General features: G+C 47.2%; 1 protein-coding gene across 1 annotated transcript; it reads right to left on the bottom strand.

The window, feature by feature from the left end:
* Nucleotides 1–5,387: 5,387 nt before the first annotated feature.
* Nucleotides 5,388–18,202, bottom strand: LOC140204964 (pseudouridylate synthase RPUSD4, mitochondrial-like). Its single transcript, XM_072271992.1, has 7 exons — nt 17,985–18,202; nt 16,283–16,454; nt 15,790–15,991; nt 10,182–10,275; nt 8,493–8,643; nt 6,026–6,123; nt 5,388–5,899 (listed from the first exon to the last, which is right to left on the bottom strand). The coding sequence occupies exons 1-7, from the start codon at nt 18,144–18,146 to the stop codon at nt 5,672–5,674; spliced, it is 1,107 nt and encodes a 368-aa protein (XP_072128093.1). The 5' UTR covers nt 18,147–18,202; the 3' UTR covers nt 5,388–5,671.
* Nucleotides 18,203–19,167: the final 965 nt, after the last annotated feature.

The raw sequence follows: 19,167 nt of genomic DNA, 5'->3' as shown, positions 1-19,167 counted from the left end.
GGGCTACTGGAAATAGTAAAAGCCTGTTATGCAAACAAGAGAAAATCTACAGAAGCTGGAAATCCAAACAACACACACAAAGCACTGGAGGAACTCACTAGACCAGGCAGTATCTATGGAAAAATGTACTGTCAACATTTTGGGCCGAAACCTTTCAGCAAGACTTGAAGAGCAGCACGGATCACATTGAAGGACCAGTGAGAGAGTGTTTCACTGAACTCCTATCGAAGGGAAGATTTAAACTTCTTCAGGGTAAGCATCCCTGGAAGAGACTTCACAGAGTAGTAATCAAACCACAAATGAGAAAATCTGCAGATGCTGGAAATCCAAACAACACACACAAAAAGCTGGAGGAACTCAGCAGGCCAGGCAGCATCTATGGAAAAAAAGTACAGTCGATGTTTTGGGCCAAAACCCTTCGGCAGGACATGTTAGGCATCAAGGTTTGTGATGGCAAATACTTTAGATACAGCAGAGTTAGGAAACCAGATACAGTCCCTTCAGTAGAAAATGCAGGTACTACTGGAGAAAATTATCAGGATCAGATGCAGTCTAATTAAATTGCTCAGAGTGCATCACAGGTAACTCTGGATTTACTTAAATTTCTGAAGCCCCCTCAAGATATAAAAAAAATCTGATTATTGACTGCATATACCTCTTACCTAAGGAAATACATAAATCAGAGATCTGTACTACATGTACTAGTTGGTTGCTCGCCATGATTGGTATGAATCTATTACAGTTTGATGCACACCATGTACCTAATTGGGTTTCAGATGAGTAACAGAATGGGTTGGAGGAAAGGTCCCCCTGTGTCATATTAGAAGTCTTAAACTAACTAAGAGAATACTGGGTACCTGTGATGGTTTTATGTTGGTGCAGTATTTCATATTCCCCAACATGGAAATAATCTAACCTACTCTTTGAAAAAGGTTCACAATGTGGGCAAATATCATGATAATACTTGGCTATCCTTAAGTAACCCACCAACACATGCCATTGTTATTAATGGTACCTGGTAAGGGATAGATTTATCAAGATGCCATCAAAAGGGAAAACCACTTGCCCAGAAGAAATGACACGACAAAAATGTCTGAATTGTGGTTTCAGTACTAATGAGAGTTGTTCATTGTCTATTCTGCCTGTAAATAATGAGTTTTTCTTACATATGCAGTGGTGGGTGGGACAGACATAAAGTAACAGCAACAATGACTTTTACCAAGGGATGTAAAGAGTGTCCTTTGGAAAGTCACAATGTTGCACTTGGGAGCATGACTTTAGATTTGACTATGGGAGGTTGAACTTTGCCTCAGCCAGCAGTAGCTAAGGTAATGAAGGAGAACCTTTCAATCCAATGCACTGATACGGATTGATATTTATGGGACTATGTTGTTAACAAATTGCAACTGATTCCTCATTTGACTACAGACTGGACACAAGTTGTGGAGTAGGCAAAGGAGGTAATCCATCAATGGACTAAACATACAAAAGTTATTAAGACACACTGATAAAGCAAATTAAATATTGAGTGACTCAGATTTTTGGGATTACTTTTGAAATTGGGATCAAATGTTCAATTATATCCATGGCTGAGGAGAGGATAATATTGCATGCTGCTGTAATATCAATTTTATATACCCTGATAATTGTATTATTTAATGTGCATCACATTAAAAGGTGGAAGGCTGAAGGTGAACAAAAGGAAGAGGACGGTGTACAGAGAAGATGGTTGTCTCTGAACCAGAGCCTCAGCGTCTCTTGAAAACCAAAATTCTCTACATTTGTTATCTTTACCCTTTATTCTGACAGGCATATACAAGCTTTGTACTCTCAAAATTTTGTTTTTGAAGGCCTCCCACTTACCAAGTACACCTTTGCCAGAAGACAGTCTGTCCCAATCCACAATTGCCAGATCATTTCTAGTGCCATCAAAATTGGCCTTACTCCAATTTAAAATTTCAACCCATGGAACAGACCCATCTTTTTTTGCATTTACCTTGAAACTCATGGCATTGTGGTAAAATGTTCTCCTACACAAACTTCTGTCACATGCTCTGTCTCATTCCCTAATAGCTGATCCAGAATGGTAGGCTGTTGGGACTTCTACAAGCTGATGAAGGAAACTTTCTTGAACACATCTGACAAACCATTTTGTCCTTTTACAGTATGGGACTCCCAGTCAATATATGGAAAGTTAAAATCACCTACTATAATAATTTTATGTTTGTTGCAACAATCTGTTATCTTTACAAATTTATTCCTCTAAATCCCTAGCACTGCAGGGTTGTCCGTAATATAGCCCCCATTAACGTGGTCATATATTTCTTATTTCTCAGTTCCACCCAAATACCTCACAAGACGAGTTCACCAGTCTGCTCTGATGAAGCACTGCTGTGACATTTCCCTGACAGGTAACACTGCCCCTCCTCCTTTAATCCCTCTCACTCTGTCGCATCTAAGACAACAGAACCCTGGAACATTGAGCTGTCAGTCCTGCCCCTCCTGCAACCAATTCTCACTAATGGCCACAATACCATAATTCCAAATTTTGATCTATGCCCAGAGATTGTCCACCTTTCTTATCATACTTCTTGCATTGAAATAGAGGTTTCCCCCGCCATCCGAAGGTAGAGCGTTCCTATGAAACAGTTCGTAAGCTGAAATATCGTAAAGCGAAGAAGCAATTACCATTTATTTATATGGGAAAATTTTGTGAGCATTCGCAGACCCAAAAATAACCTACCAAATCATGCCAAATAACACATAAAACCTAAAATAACAGTAACATACAGTAAAAGCAGGAACGATATGATAAATACACAGCTTATATAAAGTAGAAATACTTCTCCACAATGATTGCCTGCACAGATCTCGGTAGCGAAAATCTCACGCAAGTGCTGTTGGCATAAACACGCTCTCCAGTAAACTTTAAACTATGAAGCTGCCAAATCTACCAAATAACTCGTAAAAATACACAGCCTATATAAAGTAGAAATAATGTATGTACAGTGTAGTATTACTTATGGGAATTGGGAAGACATCGAGCATACTGATGATGGTGTGTTAGGTGGAGTCGTCGCAGGTTGGGGTGGTGCAGTGGCCCCCACCCTCCAGGCCGCCAACTGATACACTGCTGCAAAGCATGCAGGGGTAGCCGGGAGGCACACAGGACATCTTTAAGAAAAAAGCCAAAATAAACATGCTAATTAATTAGGTGCTGCCTGGCACGTAGATGTCAGCGCAAATCAGAGGCGATTGCCCATTGCATCGGCACTGATCTGGGCCGACAATTACGCGCTAGGCGGCACCTAATTAATTAGCATGTTTATTTCGGCTTTTTTCTTAAAGATATGGTGTGTGCCTCCCGGCTACCACTGCATTCTCCGCGAATCGGTACAGTCTCTGTCCGGGGCCCAGGGGTTGGGGTGGTGGGACACGGGAGTGTCATCTCATTGTCGATCAGGGCAGGCAGCTCATCTTCTCCTATGACTGCCTGCCTCGATGTTGAAGGTCGAGGTTCGTCGTCTGCTGTGGCTGATGTGGAAGGCTTGCTTGACTGCTGAGCCTCGAGCATTTTTCTATCGCACAGTTCTTTGTAAGGACTCAAAACATCCTGCAAATATCCCCTAAACCTACGTACCCTTTCAAAATTAAAGTTGTACTTTATCATTGCAGCGAAAATCTCACGCAGTTGCTTCATGTTCAGTTCCTGGACAACTTCACTTTCGCTACTGCATTTGGTTTTGATTGTTATCCTTTCCTCTTCCAATTGCATCAGCTCTTCATCTATCAGTTCTTGGTCATGAGATGCCAAAACCTCTTCAACATCATCTTCGTCAGCTTCCACAAGCCAAACTCACTTTGTCCTTGCTTTGTTCACCACGATCAAAATGCTTAATCATGTCTAGTTTTACGCTAAGTGTAACACCCTTACGAACTCTTTCAGGCTTTTCCGACACCTTAGAACTCATCTTGCTAACGGCTGCTCAATGCAACGTGCTTAAGCAATGCCAGCAAGAATCCGGGGGAGGGCGGCTGCTCAGGGTGCGCGCTGCCATTTATCGCGCGCCGCCTTTTATCACGCGCCGATTTTGTCGCGCGCTGCCTTTCTTCGTAACAGTGAAAACACCTTCTGAAAGCGAAGACAGTACTAATGTAGGTCTTTCGTAACAGTGAGGTTTCGTAAAGCGAACGTTGGAAAAGCGGGGGACACCTGTATATGCAGCTTAGTGCACTAGTCACACCATGCTCAACCTTTTGATTCTTGACTTTGTCTGAGGTCTTACCAACAACTGTCTCCACAAACTCTCCACTAACTGTTCTGGTACTCTGCTTCCCATCCCCTTGAAGCTCTAGTTTAAACCCCACTGTGCAGCATTAGCAAACCTTGCCGCTACAATATTAGTCCCCTTCCAGTTTAGGTACAAACTATTCCTTCTGTACAGGACCCACCTTCCCTGGAAGAGAGCCCAATGATCCAAAATAATATTCCCTCCTTCCTTTACAAACTCTTGAGCCACATGTTAAACTGTATAATTTTCCTAGTTCTGGCCTCACTAGCACATGGCACGGGTAGCAATCCTGAGATTACAACTCTGCAGGTCCTGCCCTTTAACTTAGCACCTAACTCCCTAAATGCCCTATGCAGAACTTCTGTTCCTCTGGCATTTCCCCAACTCTCCATACTGACTGTGCAAGACCTTTTCCCTCTTTCTGTCTATGTAACTGGCACCAATATGTACCACGACCTCTGGCTGCTCATCCTCCCTGTTGAGAACCTTTTGAAGCCGCTCTGAGACATCCTGGACCCTAGCACCTGGGTGGAATGCACCATCTTCCTGATGAAGGGTCTCGGCCCGAAACATTGACTGTACTCTTTTCCATAGATGCTGCCTGGCCTGCTGAGTTGCTCCAGCATTTTGTGTGTGTTGCTTGGATTTCCAGCATCTGCAGATTTTCTCTGGTTTGAGGCTGACAGGTGACCTGACACAGATTTATAAAACGAGAGCTGCAGAGGATAGGTGGTACAATCTTGCTATCTATGAGGTCAAGGAGTCTTAAACTGGAGAGCAGAGGTTTAGGATGAACAGGGAAACATTTAAAGGGACAGGCTGCCTACACGGAGGTAGTGATTAGAAGGAATTGTCAGAAATGGGAGAAGCAACTACAATTAAGACATGAATTGGTATTAAGACATAAACAGGTACACAAATAGAAAAGGTTCAGAGCAATATGGGCCAAACATGGGCAAATGGGATCAGCTCAGGAAGGCATCTTGGCTGGCAGCAATGAGCTGGGTCAAAGGGCCTGTTTCTGAGCTGTGTGACTCAGTGCCATTGGTAACATACTCTCACCCAGACCCAAAGAAACAGAACCTTCAATGTATGTGAAGTTCACAGTTTTATTCAGGAGAGTGAAAAGATCAGGTGAGAAGAGGGGTTGAGGAAGGAGGGGTAGGGTGTAAGGGGAAGGGCACGGAAGGGGGAGACAGGGTCTGGAAAGAGGAGAGGAGAAAAGGCAGGAGGGGTGGGGAGGAAGGTAAAAAGGGATGGGTGGAGAAGAGGAATGGGTAGGGAGAGGGGAAGAGCTGAGAGGGGGAGCTGGACAAGAGGGGAGTGAGCAGTCAAGTCCTGAGGCGAGTCTTACTTCTTCTCTCCACACCGTCCTGCCCTCAGTCATTCACTGGTGGGACGTCCTTGCTGGTAGTGGGGAGATGGAGCCTGAGCTTGCGGAGGGAGTGCAGGATGTGGGGAGGGAGGGTGGAGAGGAGGGTAGGGGTCGGGGGGATGGAGGGGGACGATGGTGGGAGGGTGAGCTCCCGGCAGTGTAGGTGCAGACCCAGGTGACGTGAAGCTGGTTGGGTCAAGCCCAGGAGGGTGAGTACTGAGCGAGGTAGCTTCTGTGTGGAGACAGGAGAGAATGAGTTAGTGTCGTGTGAGAAGGGGAAGACCCCCAGCCCTCTAACGCCTCCCACTCCCTCCTGCCTCTTTTCCCCTCCCACCTCACTCTATCCCTCCACACATACCTGTGGCTCCAGGCTGCTCCACTTGGAATACTTGTGGTCACCGAGGACAGGGCAGCCGAGACCCAGGGCCATGTGTACCCGCACCTGGTGCTTCACGGCTAAGGAGAGAGGAAGTGGTCAGTGGGCAGAGACACACTGTGGAGAGGACTCACCAAGGTCCTTACTTCCACCTCGACTCACTCCCCATAACTCTCTGCCTCCTTCCCCCGCACCCCACCTAATCCCCGCGATCCCCACCTCTGTCTCCATGACCCCGTCCCACCCATGCGCCCCTCCCCATCTCCACGAACCCATCCCTCCAATGCGCCCCCCCAGTCTCCATGACCCTATCCTTTCTGAGCCCCTCCCGTCTCCATAATCCCGTCCCTCCATTGCGCCATTCCCTCTCTGCGACCCTCTCTCCCTCCTCTATACCCCTATCCATTTCTGTGACACCCTCCCTTTCCTACACCCGAAGCCATACATTATTTTCTCTCCCCCTCTCCTGTTCCATGAGGGTGATTGATCTAGTGACTGCTACAGCAAGGAATGAGGTCCTTTGGCTCACCTCAATCATACCAATCAAAATCCTGCCGGCTTTGCCCTTTGGAAGGGGAACACACTGACCCCAGTCTCCCTCTGTCCAAGTCTGTCTCTCCCCAATCAACCTTTGCAGGTTCTTGTCTATCACTTTTAAAATTAGCCCTAATTGAGAACTTTAACTTTCAGGCCAAAACTCTCATTTTTCCCAAGCTATTTTTAAAGATAATCAGAATTGGATCTATGCTGTTTTGGGAAAGCAGTACTGTGCAAGACAAAATATAACTACAAGCTACAATATAAATAAATATTGATACAGAAGAGTAGTGAGATAGTGAACAACAGACACAGAATGCTGGGGGAACAGCAAGTCAGGCAGCATCAAGAGAAATCAACAAAAGTCAACGTTTCAGGCCAAGACCCTTCCTCAGGACTGGGATAGTGAGATAGTGTTTACAGGTTAATGGACCATCCTAAAATCTGATGGTTGAAGGGAAGGAGCTGTTCTCAAAACGTTAAGAGTGGGTCTTCAGTAACCAGGAGAGGGCATGCCCTGGATGGCGAACACCCTTCACGATGATGCTGCCTTGTTGAAGCATTGTGTCTTGAAGATGAATTCAAGATGATGGGGTAGGTTGTGCCTGGGATGTAACTGTCTGAGCCTGCAGCCTTTTGCAATCCTATGCATTGGGACCTTCCATACCACATGGTCCCAAAGTGCTCCTCCACCAACATCTTAGTCACCAGCCCTGCTTCATTTCCCAAGGGAAAGTCCAGTTTTCCTCCTCTAGTTGAGCTATCTATGCATTGTTTGGGAAACATTCCCTGGACACACTGAACAGCTTCTGCCCTATCCATGTAGTCCCAGTTCATTACAGAGTCACTAAACGTTCTTAATATTCACACCCCATTATTCCTACACTATCCGCAATTTCACTGCATGTGTGATCGTGCTCTCGCTCACACTGAGGTGACCACAGAGCAGTTCAGCAGAGGAACAGGTCCTTCAGCAGACAACGTCCACACCAACCAGGGTGCCAAATTAAACTCTGACCTAGCTCCCTGTGCATGGTCCATATCTCTCTGTTCCCTGACTGGTCAAGCACCTACCTAAATGCTTCTTAAATGCTGTCATACCTGCTTCTGCCACCACCGCCCCTGAAAGCCTGTTCCAGAAACCCACCACTCTGTGTTAAATATACTTACCTCACACATCTCTCTTAAACATCTACCTTAAATATATGCCCTCTCATATTTGACATTTCTGAACCCATCTATGCCACTCATAATTCTATAAACTGAGGAAAAAAAACTTGCCCCGTGCACCTTCCTTAAGCAGCTCCTCTCTTGCCTCAAACATACACTCCCTTTTATTTGACATTTCTTAACCTTTCTATGCCTCTTGTAATTTTATAAACTAATCTGTGTTTAAAAGCACATACCCCGCCCAGCTCCTTTAAGTTTTCCATGCTATTAGACATTAGACTATTAGGGAAAAAGGCTGTCTACTCTATTCCTCTCATAATCTTATAAACCTCTAATAGGACTTCCTTCAGCTTCTACAGAAAAGAACTGAGGTGTATTCAAGCTCGTGCCCTCTAATCCAGGCAGCTCCCTGGTACCTTTGTGTGAAGATAAAATAACTGACCTTGGAAACCTCCTTTAATGCAGAATCAGAATCAGGTTTAATATCACCGGCATATGTTGTGAAATTTGTTAATTTAAACCCTGAGCAATGAAGACAAACATGCCAAATGAATCCCTTCTAATTCCCAAATCCAATCTCTGCAGTCTCACAGGACATTTCCCTTGGGAATATTATATCCAAGCCCTGTCCTGGCCTTCCTTGCCTCTCCTTCCATCCCCCTCAGGTGACAGAGATACACAGACAGCACCCCCACTGATTAACACTACATGACGACCTGCCACGCGTGTTGCTAGGACTTACCTGTGATTGGCTGAACCTCCACCAATGCCGTGGGACCGGAGGTATCCAGCACTCGGTAGCGCGTCACTGCGCTGTGTGCCGACCGGTTCTGCCTCACCCTCACCACACTCCCTGCAGCATCACCCATTCGAAAAAGGGGAGCTAGGGCCATCTACGGGACAGAGAGAAGAAATGTCACTCTGTGTCTGACACTGGGGGAGGATGATGGGACAGTGCAGAGGGAGCTTCATTCTGTGCCTGAACCTGGGAGTGTGGAATGGGGGAGACGGAGACAGGAAAAGGAGAGTTGGAAGGGAAGAGTAAGATGTGAGAATGACTGAGGGGGTAGAGGTATAGATAGGGAGAGGAAGAGGGGCAGAAAGAGGGAGAAGTAGGTGCAGGGGAGGGAGAGAGAGAGGATGAATGGGAGATGAGGGAGATGGGGGTGGGAGGAGAGTGGGGCAGGGTAGAAGAGAGGTTAGAATGAAGAGGAAAAGTGGGAGGGAGAAAGTTTCACAGGATGAGAGAGGGAGGCAGGGGAGAAGGGGGGGCAGGAGAAAGAGAAATGGGGAGGGCGAGGGAGGGACAGAGAAAAGTAGGGAAAGGGAGCTGAGAGAAAGGGGAGGAAAGGAGTGGAGAAGGAAGATGGGGACCAAGAATGGATGGAGGAAGCACGAGGGCAAGGCTCGCCATTCACAGGCAGTGTGCTCTGAGGCAGGGCAGAATACTACCAATACAGGGGGTGGGCAGACCCTCCTGTGAGGGCTTCCTGCAGACAGAGGCTCCAACAGGTCAACACAGGACAGGAACTGCTCACGGATCAGAGAATGGGAATAAACTGACCTTACTGTGGCTGAGAGAGGGTGTCCCAGGCGTCAGTGCTCGAGTCTTACCTTCCAAAGCCGCTGAGAGTGCTGAACCCGATGGGAGATTTCTATAACGTTGCCCCTCCTTCTCCTACATTCCACGGACTAAGGCCCTAGCCTGGCCAACCTCTCCCTATAACTCAGGCCCTCTTGACCTTGCAACATCCCAATAAACCTTTTCTGCACGCCTCCCAGCCTAAGCAAGTCTCTCCAACAATAGGAGTGACTATAACTGAACACAATACTCCAAGTGTAGCCTCACCAATGACTTATACAATTGCAACATAACATACCAACTCCTAAACTCACTGTCCTGACTGAAGAAGGCCCACATGCTTCACCACCCTGTCAGCCTGTGTCACTGCCTTCAACTAACTTTGCACCTATCCTCTGAGGTCTCTCTACTTCAACTCCCCCTCCCTCGTGCCCTGCCGTTCACAGTACAAATGTTTTGCTGGGTTGACCTTCCAAAATGTGTCACAGAGGGTGCACAGGTCTGTTGTACTGGGCGAAAAGGCGAAGCACAGATTGGGACTCTATACCCTGGAGATCCAGGAAGGGAGAGAAGATCTCATTGGAGGACAAGGTTGGGTGCAGGGAGGGTATTTCCACAGTGGGGGGGATGAGCATTGTGAGAAAAACAGGGCAGCCTGCATGCCGGGGGTGGGGGAGAAGATTGACAGTGGAAACATCAGGCGAGGGGCTGGAGGGCATCTTGGTGCTCTAACTCCCTCGCCTGGAGATCAGAACATAATAAGACATTTTCCCGGGTGGGGGGAGGGGGGGGAGCAGTGGCAAAGTGCTGGAGAAGAGGGTGCTCATTCGAGGGCTCCCATTCTCTGACCTTGAAGTGCTTCCTGGGCCGTGATGCCTCTCGTTCCACCAGGGGGATGTCAATGATTCCTTCCGAAGGCACGGGGACTCCCACTGTGACCAGCCTGAGATAGAGAGAGAGGGCAGGTCAACACTCAGAGAGGTACAGTACAGGAACAGACACAATATCAGGCTGTACTACTTAAACAAATGACACCTTATCTTCTCTGCCTACACAATGCACATATCCCTCTATCCCCTGTACATCCATGTGTGTAAGAGCCTCTTCAAACACCTCTACCACTAATACCCCTGGAAACACATTCCAGGCACCCACCACTCTGTAAAAAAAAACTTCCCCCCGCTCCCCCATACATCTCCTCTGAACTTCCTCCCTCTCCTTTCTGACATTTCATCCCTGGGTAAAGATACCAGCTTGTCTAATCTTTCTTTGCCTCTCCTAACCTTATAAACCTCCATGAGGCTTCCCCTCAGCCACTACCGCTCCAGAGAAAATAACCCAAGCTTGTCTACGCTTTCGTAATAGTGCATGCCCTGTAATCCAGGCAGCATCCTAGTGAACCTCTTCTGCACCCTCTCCAAAGTCTCCACATCCTTCCTGTAACAGGGTGATCGGAACTGAATGCAATGCTCCAGGTGTAGCCTGACCAAAGTTTTATACAGGTGCAACTTCCTGATTCTTGTACTCAAGGCACCGACTAACGACGGTGAGCATGCCGTACAGCACCTTTACCCCTCGCTCCACTTGCATGGCCAGTTTCTGGGAGCTGTGGACTTGGATCCCAAAATCACTCTGTACATCAACAATGTTACAGGTCTTGCCATTAACAGAGTACTGACTCCTTACGTTTGACCTCCCAAAGTGGAACACCTCACACTTACCTGGAACAAACTCCATCTGCTATTTCTCTGCTCACATCTACAACTGATGTATATCCCACTGTGTCCTCTGACAAATTTCACTGTCCATAACACCACCAATCTTTGTGTTGTCTGCAAACCCACTAACCCACTCTCTTACACTTTCATCCAGATCATTTATATATTTCACCGACAGCAGGCCCCAACTGTGGAAGTTGCAGCAAGGCAAGGGTTAGGATAGAGTAAAGGCAGAGACAGTGTGCAGACATTGTACAGTTACCTAGCCGAACGCACCTATCAAGTTAAACTTAGACCTAGCTCTCCTTTGCACAGCTTCTTTCTTCAAACATGGGAACAGGGGACACCAGACACATCCCAGAATCAGAATCAGGTTTAATACCACTGGCACATGTTGTGAAATTTGTAGTTTTGCAGCAGCAGTACAATGCAATACATAATAATTTTAAAAATTGGAATCAAAAAATATATATACACACACACACACACATATATATAATTTATATATATAGAAAATAAAAGTGTGTCATGCACATGGGTTCATTGTCCATGCAGAGATCTGATGGCAGAGAAGAAGCTCTTCCTAAAATATTAAGTGTGCCTTCAAATTCCTGTACCTTCTCATTGATGGTAGCAATGAAAAGAGGGCTTGCCTGGGTGGTGGATGCTGGCTTTTTGAGACATTACCTTTTGAAGGTGTCGTCGATGCTGGGGAGGCTAGTGGCTTTGATGAAGCTGGCTGAGGTTACAACTTCCAACAGCTTTTCCTGATCCTGTGCAGAGGCCCCTCCATACCAGAAGTTCATGCAACCAATTAGAATGCTCTCCACATCTGCAGAAAGTTGAGAGACTTTGGTGACATGCCAAGTCTTCCCAAACTCCTAATGATATACATCTGCATCAGACAGTAATTGCATTAACATGCCGGGCCCAGGAAAGACCTTTAGAGATGTTTTCACCTGGGAAATTGAACTGCTCACCCTTTCCACTGCTGATCCTTCAATGAGGATTAGTGTGTATTCCCTGAAGTCCATTATCAATTCCTTGGTCTTAGTAACGTTGACTGCCAGGTTGTTGTTGCAACACCACTCAACCAGCTGATCTCGCTCCTGTACACCACCTTGTCATCATCTGGAATTCTGCCAACAACAGTTGTGTCATCAGCATATTTATAAATGGCGTTTAAGCTGCGCCCAGCCACATAGTCACGGCTGTAGAGTGAGCAGTGGGCTAAGCACGCATCCTTGAGGTGTGCCAGTGCCAGGGAGAAGGAAATATTATTACCAATCCATACTGACTGTGTTCGTCCTGTGAGGAAGTCAAGGATCCAGTTGCAGAGGGAGATACAAAGGCCCAGGTTTTGGAGCATGTTGATTAGAACTGAGGATATGATTGTGTTGAACACTGAGATGTAATCAATAAACAACTGCCTGACGTAATAATTGCTGTGCAGATGATCCAAGGCTAAGTGGAGAGCCAGTGAGGTTGCATCCTTTACAGCCTTATTGAGAGACAGACAAATTTCAGCAGGTCCAGTTCCTTGCTTATCCAGACAAGGATGCCAACAGTCTATGGTGGCCAGTGCGATCATGTTTGCTGTTGTGTGCTGGGGCAGCAGGCTGAGGGTAGCAGACACCAACAGAATCAACAAACTCATTCGTAAGGCCAGTGATGTTGTGGGGATGGAACTGGACTGTCTGACGGTGGTGTCTGAAAAGAGGATGCTGTTCAAGTTGCATGCCATCTTGGACAATGTCTCCCATCCACTACATAATGGACTGGTTGGGCACAGGAGTACATTCAGCCAGAGACTCATTCCACCGAGATGCAACACAGAGCGTCATAGGAGGTCATTCCTGCCTGTGGCCATCAAACTTTACAACTCCTCCCTTGGAGGGTCAGACACCCTGAGCCAATAGGCTGGTCCTGGACTTATTTCCTGGCATAATTTACATATTACTATTTAACTATTTATGGTTTTATTACTATTTAATTATTTATGGTGCAACTGTAACGAAAACCAATTTCCCCCGGGATCAATAAAGTATGACTATGACTATTTTTCACTACTGAACTGTTATTTCAGATCATAAGGAGCAGAATTAGACCATATGGCCCTTCGAGTCTGCACCGACATTTCATCATGACTGATCCATTTCCCTCTCAACTCCATTCTCCTACCTCCTCCCAATATCCTTTCACACCCTGACTAATCAGAAAACTTAGCAACCTCCACCTTAAATACACCCAATGATATGACCTCCACAACCACTCGTGGCAACAAATTCCAGTTTCACCACTCTCTGGCTAAAAAAATTCCTCATCTCTGTTTTAAAAGGGCATTCCTCTATTTTGAGGCTGTGCCCTCTGGTCCTAGACACCTCAACAAAGGAAATATATTTTTCAAATCCACCCATAGGTTTCAATGAGATTGCCCCTCCTCCTCCTTCTAAATTCCAGTGAGAACAGGCTCAGAGCCTCCGGGCTGCTGCTCATATAACTCTTTCATTCCCAGAATCATTCTCATGAACCACCTCTGAACCCTCTCCTTACTTACTTTTCCGCACTGTCTTGAGGTAAATTAGGGTAGATAAGACCAGGCCTGTCAAGGTGGCCCTGAGAACCTATCCATCCTAATTTGACCCAAGACGGCAAGCTGGATACATTCGGATTCTGTAATCTAGATACACTAGTGTTGCTATTTAGAGGTACTGTGTGAAACAGGCTCTTCTGGTCCAATGTGCTGCACTATCCAGCAACACGTTTATGTAACTTTAACCTAATCACAGGACAATTTACTATGACTGGTATGTTTTTGGAATGTGGGAGGAAACCGGAGCACCTGGAGGAAACCCACATGTTCACAGCGGGGATGGGCAAATTCCTTATAGAAGGTGCCAAAACCGAACTCCAAACTCCAATACCCCCCAAGTTGTCACAGCACCATGCTAGCCTCAACGCACCATGGCGCCCCACTACCATGGAGATCATACAGAAATTTATGAAATTATTGTGTGCAGAAGGGTCAGTTTGTGTGCCACACTGTTCTGTGTGTACACTGAGACAGGTATGAGTGAGTGTGTGTGTGTGTGTGTGTGTGTGTATATACACATTGATGCTTCCCACATAAACTCACTCTGACACGCACATACACACTCTCACACACTCATGCACAGACTTTCACACCGAATGGAGCTCCCTCTGCACAGTACCATCACAGTAGGGAGTTGTCTATCCTAGCACGTGAAGACAGACTCCGACGGATTGAGCGGAAGAGACCAATGGAAGGTCCAATGGTCAAGAAGGCGATCTCTGCAAGCATTGTGGAACGCGTAGAGCACAAGACACAGAAGACGTCCTGGTCATCCACTGCACCTCGTCCCATCTCCAGTCATCTGGACTCTTGTCTTGCCACTGGATCCAGATGGGAATTGGGAAGAGAGAGTGAGGCTGACGCTGCGCAACTCTCCCTCACCTAAATCCAAATCAAGCGCTAGTCTCGACAGCATTATCATCATCATAATGGTGTCGAGGTCCTCATCGACGACGATGGACGAATAACCAACCATCATACACTCCCACCTTATCTACGCCCCTCAGCCTGCTTCACTCCAGGAAAAACGGTTCCAGCCCTGTTCAGTCTTTTCTTACAACTCAAGTGCTCCAGTTCCAAGAACGTCCTGGTGAATGTACCCTCTGGCTTAATTCCACCCTTCTGACAGGTGGGCATCCAGAAGTGCACACAATACTCAGGTGCAGTCTCACCAATGTCTTGTTTCACAACATCTCAACTCCCGTGCTCAGTGTCCTGTCCGAAGAAGGCCAACGTGCCAAACACCACCTTCACCCCCTGTCTACCTATATCTCCTCTTTCAGGGAACCATGTAACTGTAGCAATACACACAAAGAGGAGCTCAGCAGGTCAGGCAGCACCTCCGGATGGGAATAAACAGTCGCTGTTTTGAGCCGAAACTGTTCATCGGAACCATGCAACTGGACCCGTGTTCTCCAACACTGCCCAGGCCTCCACAATTATTTAACACAGTTGTAATTGCCCCATGACAGGAAGGTCACGAGGAGACGCTTGGACTGTTTTCTTTGAAGCGACGGAGGTTCAGGGGAGACCTGATAGAGGTTTAAGTTTATGAGGAGCATAGATAAAGTAGACAGCCAGTATCCGTTACCCATGATCGAAATCTCGAATACTAGATGAAATCCATTTATGGTATGAGGGGATAGGTTTCTTCAACACAGACAGCAGAGGGTGCCCAGAATATGCACGCAGGGGTGGTGGTGGCAGCAGATATGAGAGAGGTGTTCAAGAGGATAGATAAGCAAACAAATATACAGAGAAAAGGACACTGCAGGCTGAAAGGATTAATTGAGTTCAGTATTTAATTACTAGTTTAATGAGTTCTGCACATCATTGTGGGCCGAAAGGTTTATGTGAACACTGACACAGATGTATGTGACAGTGCAAGTGCGAGTGTGTGTGTGTGTCTGAGTGAGAGAGAGAGAGAAAGAGAGAGAAGACGTCAGAACACAAATTAATGTCTCCTACAGAGACGAACACACACATTTTCAGACCCTCACTCTCATATGCACTGACACCAATATACAAACATACTCACACGACGACACACATGGACACAGCTGTGCAGATGCGTGCACAAACCCATACACACAAAGCAAACACAACCCCCTTGCTCAGGACAGGCACTGTGATGAGGAACACCTACCAGAACTTCCTGGTGACCTGCTGAGTCTGGAACAGCTGTTGGACCCTGCAGGCTGAAGATTGGTCACAGGCCAGAAGCAGGACGCCGCTGGTGTCCTTGTCCAGCCAGTGGCAGAGGTGCAGAGGCTCCGCACGCATCCCGTGCAGCATCTTCGAGAGGACGGGCAGCACGTCATGGACACTGGGGCCCCCCCTGGGACAAGCTTCACACAGGGGAGGGGGGTGGAGAGGTAAGGAGAGGACGAAATTAAGATTGTGTCTACATAGTAAAGCTCCTTCCACACTGTCCTATCACATACTCCAGGGGTCAAACATACCATCCTGGGATCAGACACAGACTGAGGCTTCCTCCACACTGTCCTATCGCACGCTCCCAGGGTCAGACACAAAGTGAAGCTCGCTCCACACCGTCCCACCACGCACTCCCTCTCCCATTCCCAGGACACAGGTGTGTTCAGATTCCCACCCCCTTTGTGCTAGAACCCATGATCCACCTTCCATTGGGACCCCGTAGGGTTTGCTGACGACCACCAGCTCTGGGCTCTGGAAGATCAGTCCCTTCTTCAGCACCTTCGCCAGCACATTGGGATGGGCCTGTTGCAGAGAACGGGTCATACGCCTCAGCTTTTGGACCCGCTGGGAGTGCAGCGTCTGCCCCTCCCCGCCCTGTCAGAAGGAGAGTACCAGAGTCACAGATGAGTACCACACAGTAACAGCCCCTTCAGCCCAACAACTTGTGCCAACCCAATCGACACCAGTTCTAGCTACCATATTTGGTCAGTATCCCTCTACAAATAATGCCAATTAAATGCCTCACGCAGAGGCTGCTCCCTGGCAGATATTACTTTACTTTATACTTTATTGTCGCCAAGCAATTGATACTAGAACATACAATCATCACAGCGATATTTGACTCTGCGCTCCCCGCTCCCTGGATTACAAATATTAAATATTAAAAATAGTAAAAATTAGTAAATATAAAAAATTTAAACTATAAATCATAAACAGAAAATAGAACAATGGAAAGTAAGATAGTGCAAAAAACCGCCAGGCAGGTCCGGATATTTGGAGGGTACGGCCCAGATCCGGGTCTGGATCCGTTCAGCAGTCTTATCACAGTTGGAAAGAAGCTGTTCCCAAATTTGGCCGTATGAGTCTTCAAGCTCCTGAGCCTTCTCCCAGAGGGAAGAGGGACAAAAAGTGTGTTGGCTGAGTGGGTCGTGTCCTTGATTATCCTGGTAGCACTGCTCCGACAGCGTGCGGTGTAAAGTGAGTCCAAGGACGGAAGATTGGTTTGTGTGATGTGCTGCGCCGTGTTCACGATCTTCTGCAGCTTCTTTCGGTCTTGGACAGGACAACTTCCATACCAGGTTGTGATGCACCCTAGAAGAATGCTTTCTACGGTGCATCTATAAAAATTAGTGAGGGTTTTAGCGGACAGGCCAAATTTCTTTAGTTTTCTCAGGAAGTAAAGGCGCTGATGGGCCTTCTTGGCAGTGAACTCTGCTTGGTTGGACCAAGTCAGGTCATTTGTGATATTGACCCCGAGGAACTTAAAGCTTTTGGCCCGTTCCACTTGTGCACCACCGATGTAAATTGGGTCGTGCGGTCCGCTACTCCTTCTGAAGTCAACAACCAATTCCTTCGTCTTGCTGACGTTGAGGGATGTTATTGTCTTCGCACCATGCCACCAGGTTCTTAATTTCCTCTCTGTACTCAAACTCATCATTACCTGAGATACAGCCTAGAACTGTTATTAACCACACTCGTTATTAAAACTCTCTCCCTTCACCTCAAACCTCTCCTATCCGTGTCCTATGTAGGTGCATATTCTAGGCAGACACAGTGCTGAACAACCCCTTCTATCCCATCGCCCAACCCACCAATTTAACACTAGCCTAATCACAGGCCAATTTACAGTGACCAATTAACCGGTACGTCCTTGGACTGTGGGAGGCAACCGCAGCACCCGGAGGAAACCAGCGCGGTCGCGGGGAGAACGGATGGGAGGCTTGGGAGTTTAAAGATAGGAAGGACTGAGGGGTGGCAAGGAAGGTAGGAATGGATGGATGGAGGGGGCAATGGAAGTGGACGGGGTGCCTGACGCCATTGTCCCGAGCAGTGACGTCACGCAAACTCGCATCGCAACGACGTCAGCCTTACTCCCCCCCGCGCATGACGTCACGGTGCGGTTACCTGGGCCTCCTGCTCGGCTTCCCGCCGTACCCGGGCCGCGAGCTCCGCCGCCGTCAGCCGGCCGGCGCCCGCGCTCCCGACCGCCAACCCCCGTCGGCACACGGGTGTGTCCCCTAACCCCGCACTGACTGGCGACAGTAACCGCGTGAGACGCCGCGCCATTGCTAACCGTCGCCAGGCGTGCGCTTCCGGAAGTCCGGAACTAGGCCCCGCCCCGTTTTCCCGGTCCCCAATCCCTGTCGCCTCGTGTACGCCCCCTTGCTGATCGGAAGTCCCGGGGTCTCATAACATCGGTACAACAGTCTAAGCCCCAGAACTTCAGGTGTCAATAAGTAACAGCTTATATTATAAACTTCCAATTGATACTATTGAAATATTATTCTTGCATTGCAATGGATGGAAGATGTACAGCCTAACTCTTATCCTCCTAAGGTGAGTGCCTCCAATGGTCGGACAGATGCCCTGTCGGAAGTTACACAAATATTATTATGTTGCTTATTTAGGAGTGTATGACTGTTTTTTTGTGGATCCCAGCTCTAGTAGGGGTGGAAATAAATGAAGCAGTCGATTGGCTGGGTGAACAATCTTAAGAAAATCAGTTCTGGTGATATTGATATTCCGCTAAGGAGGAAACAAAGCTTTTAATTAAGGACCGTGTTCTCTCTATCTTGGATGTACTGTGAGATACGCAATTGAAGGGGAGACATTTATATGGAATTCAGAAAAGGTTACTTCTCTTCAGAGGACAGGAGAGGAGGGAGGAAGTTATAATTAGACTTGGCCATACTGGTTTAAATGCCACATTGATTGGACTTGGTAAACATACTTCAGGTGAATGTAGACAGTGTCAACTTCCAGAGACATTCCCACATGTGTTAACAGAATGTCAGGCATATTAGTGGGAGAGAAGGCAGACCCGAGGAAGTGATATTGTTAGTTTAATGGAGTATGGTCACGAAGCACAAGAGAACATAGAACAGTACAATACAGGAATGGGCCATTCGGCCCACAGTGTTGTGCCAAACCAGCTAAAAAGCAAATCAAAAACACCCAAACACTATTCCCTACCTCCTACACAATGTTTATATCCCTCCAGCTTCCTTACATCTATGTGCCTATCTAAATGTCTCTTAAAAACCTATAATGTATTTGCCTCTAACACTCTACCAGGCGGGGCATTTCA

The sequence above is a fragment of the Mobula birostris genome, chromosome 11, assembly GCF_030028105.1.
Source record: "Mobula birostris isolate sMobBir1 chromosome 11, sMobBir1.hap1, whole genome shotgun sequence".
NCBI classification, from domain to species: Eukaryota; Metazoa; Chordata; class Chondrichthyes; order Myliobatiformes; family Myliobatidae; genus Mobula; species Mobula birostris.
The sequence above is the reverse complement of the archived record's forward strand: the minus strand, read 5'-3'. Positions and strand labels throughout refer to the sequence as shown.

Excerpts from the sequence above, each read along its gene's own strand:
- LOC140204964 (XM_072271992.1), bottom strand. The coding sequence starts at position 18,146 with ATGGCGCGGCGTCTCACGCGGTTACTGTCGCCAGTCAGTGCGGGGTTA. Across the intron at positions 10,276-15,789 it reads CAGGTCACCAGGAAGTTCTG|GCTGGTCACAGTGGGAGTCC; the intron begins GTAGGTGTTCCT and ends TCTCTATCTCAG. Across the intron at positions 6,124-8,492 it reads GGAGGTTCAGCCAATCACAG|CCGTGAAGCACCAGGTGCGG; the intron begins GTAAGTCCTAGC and ends CTCTCTCCTTAG.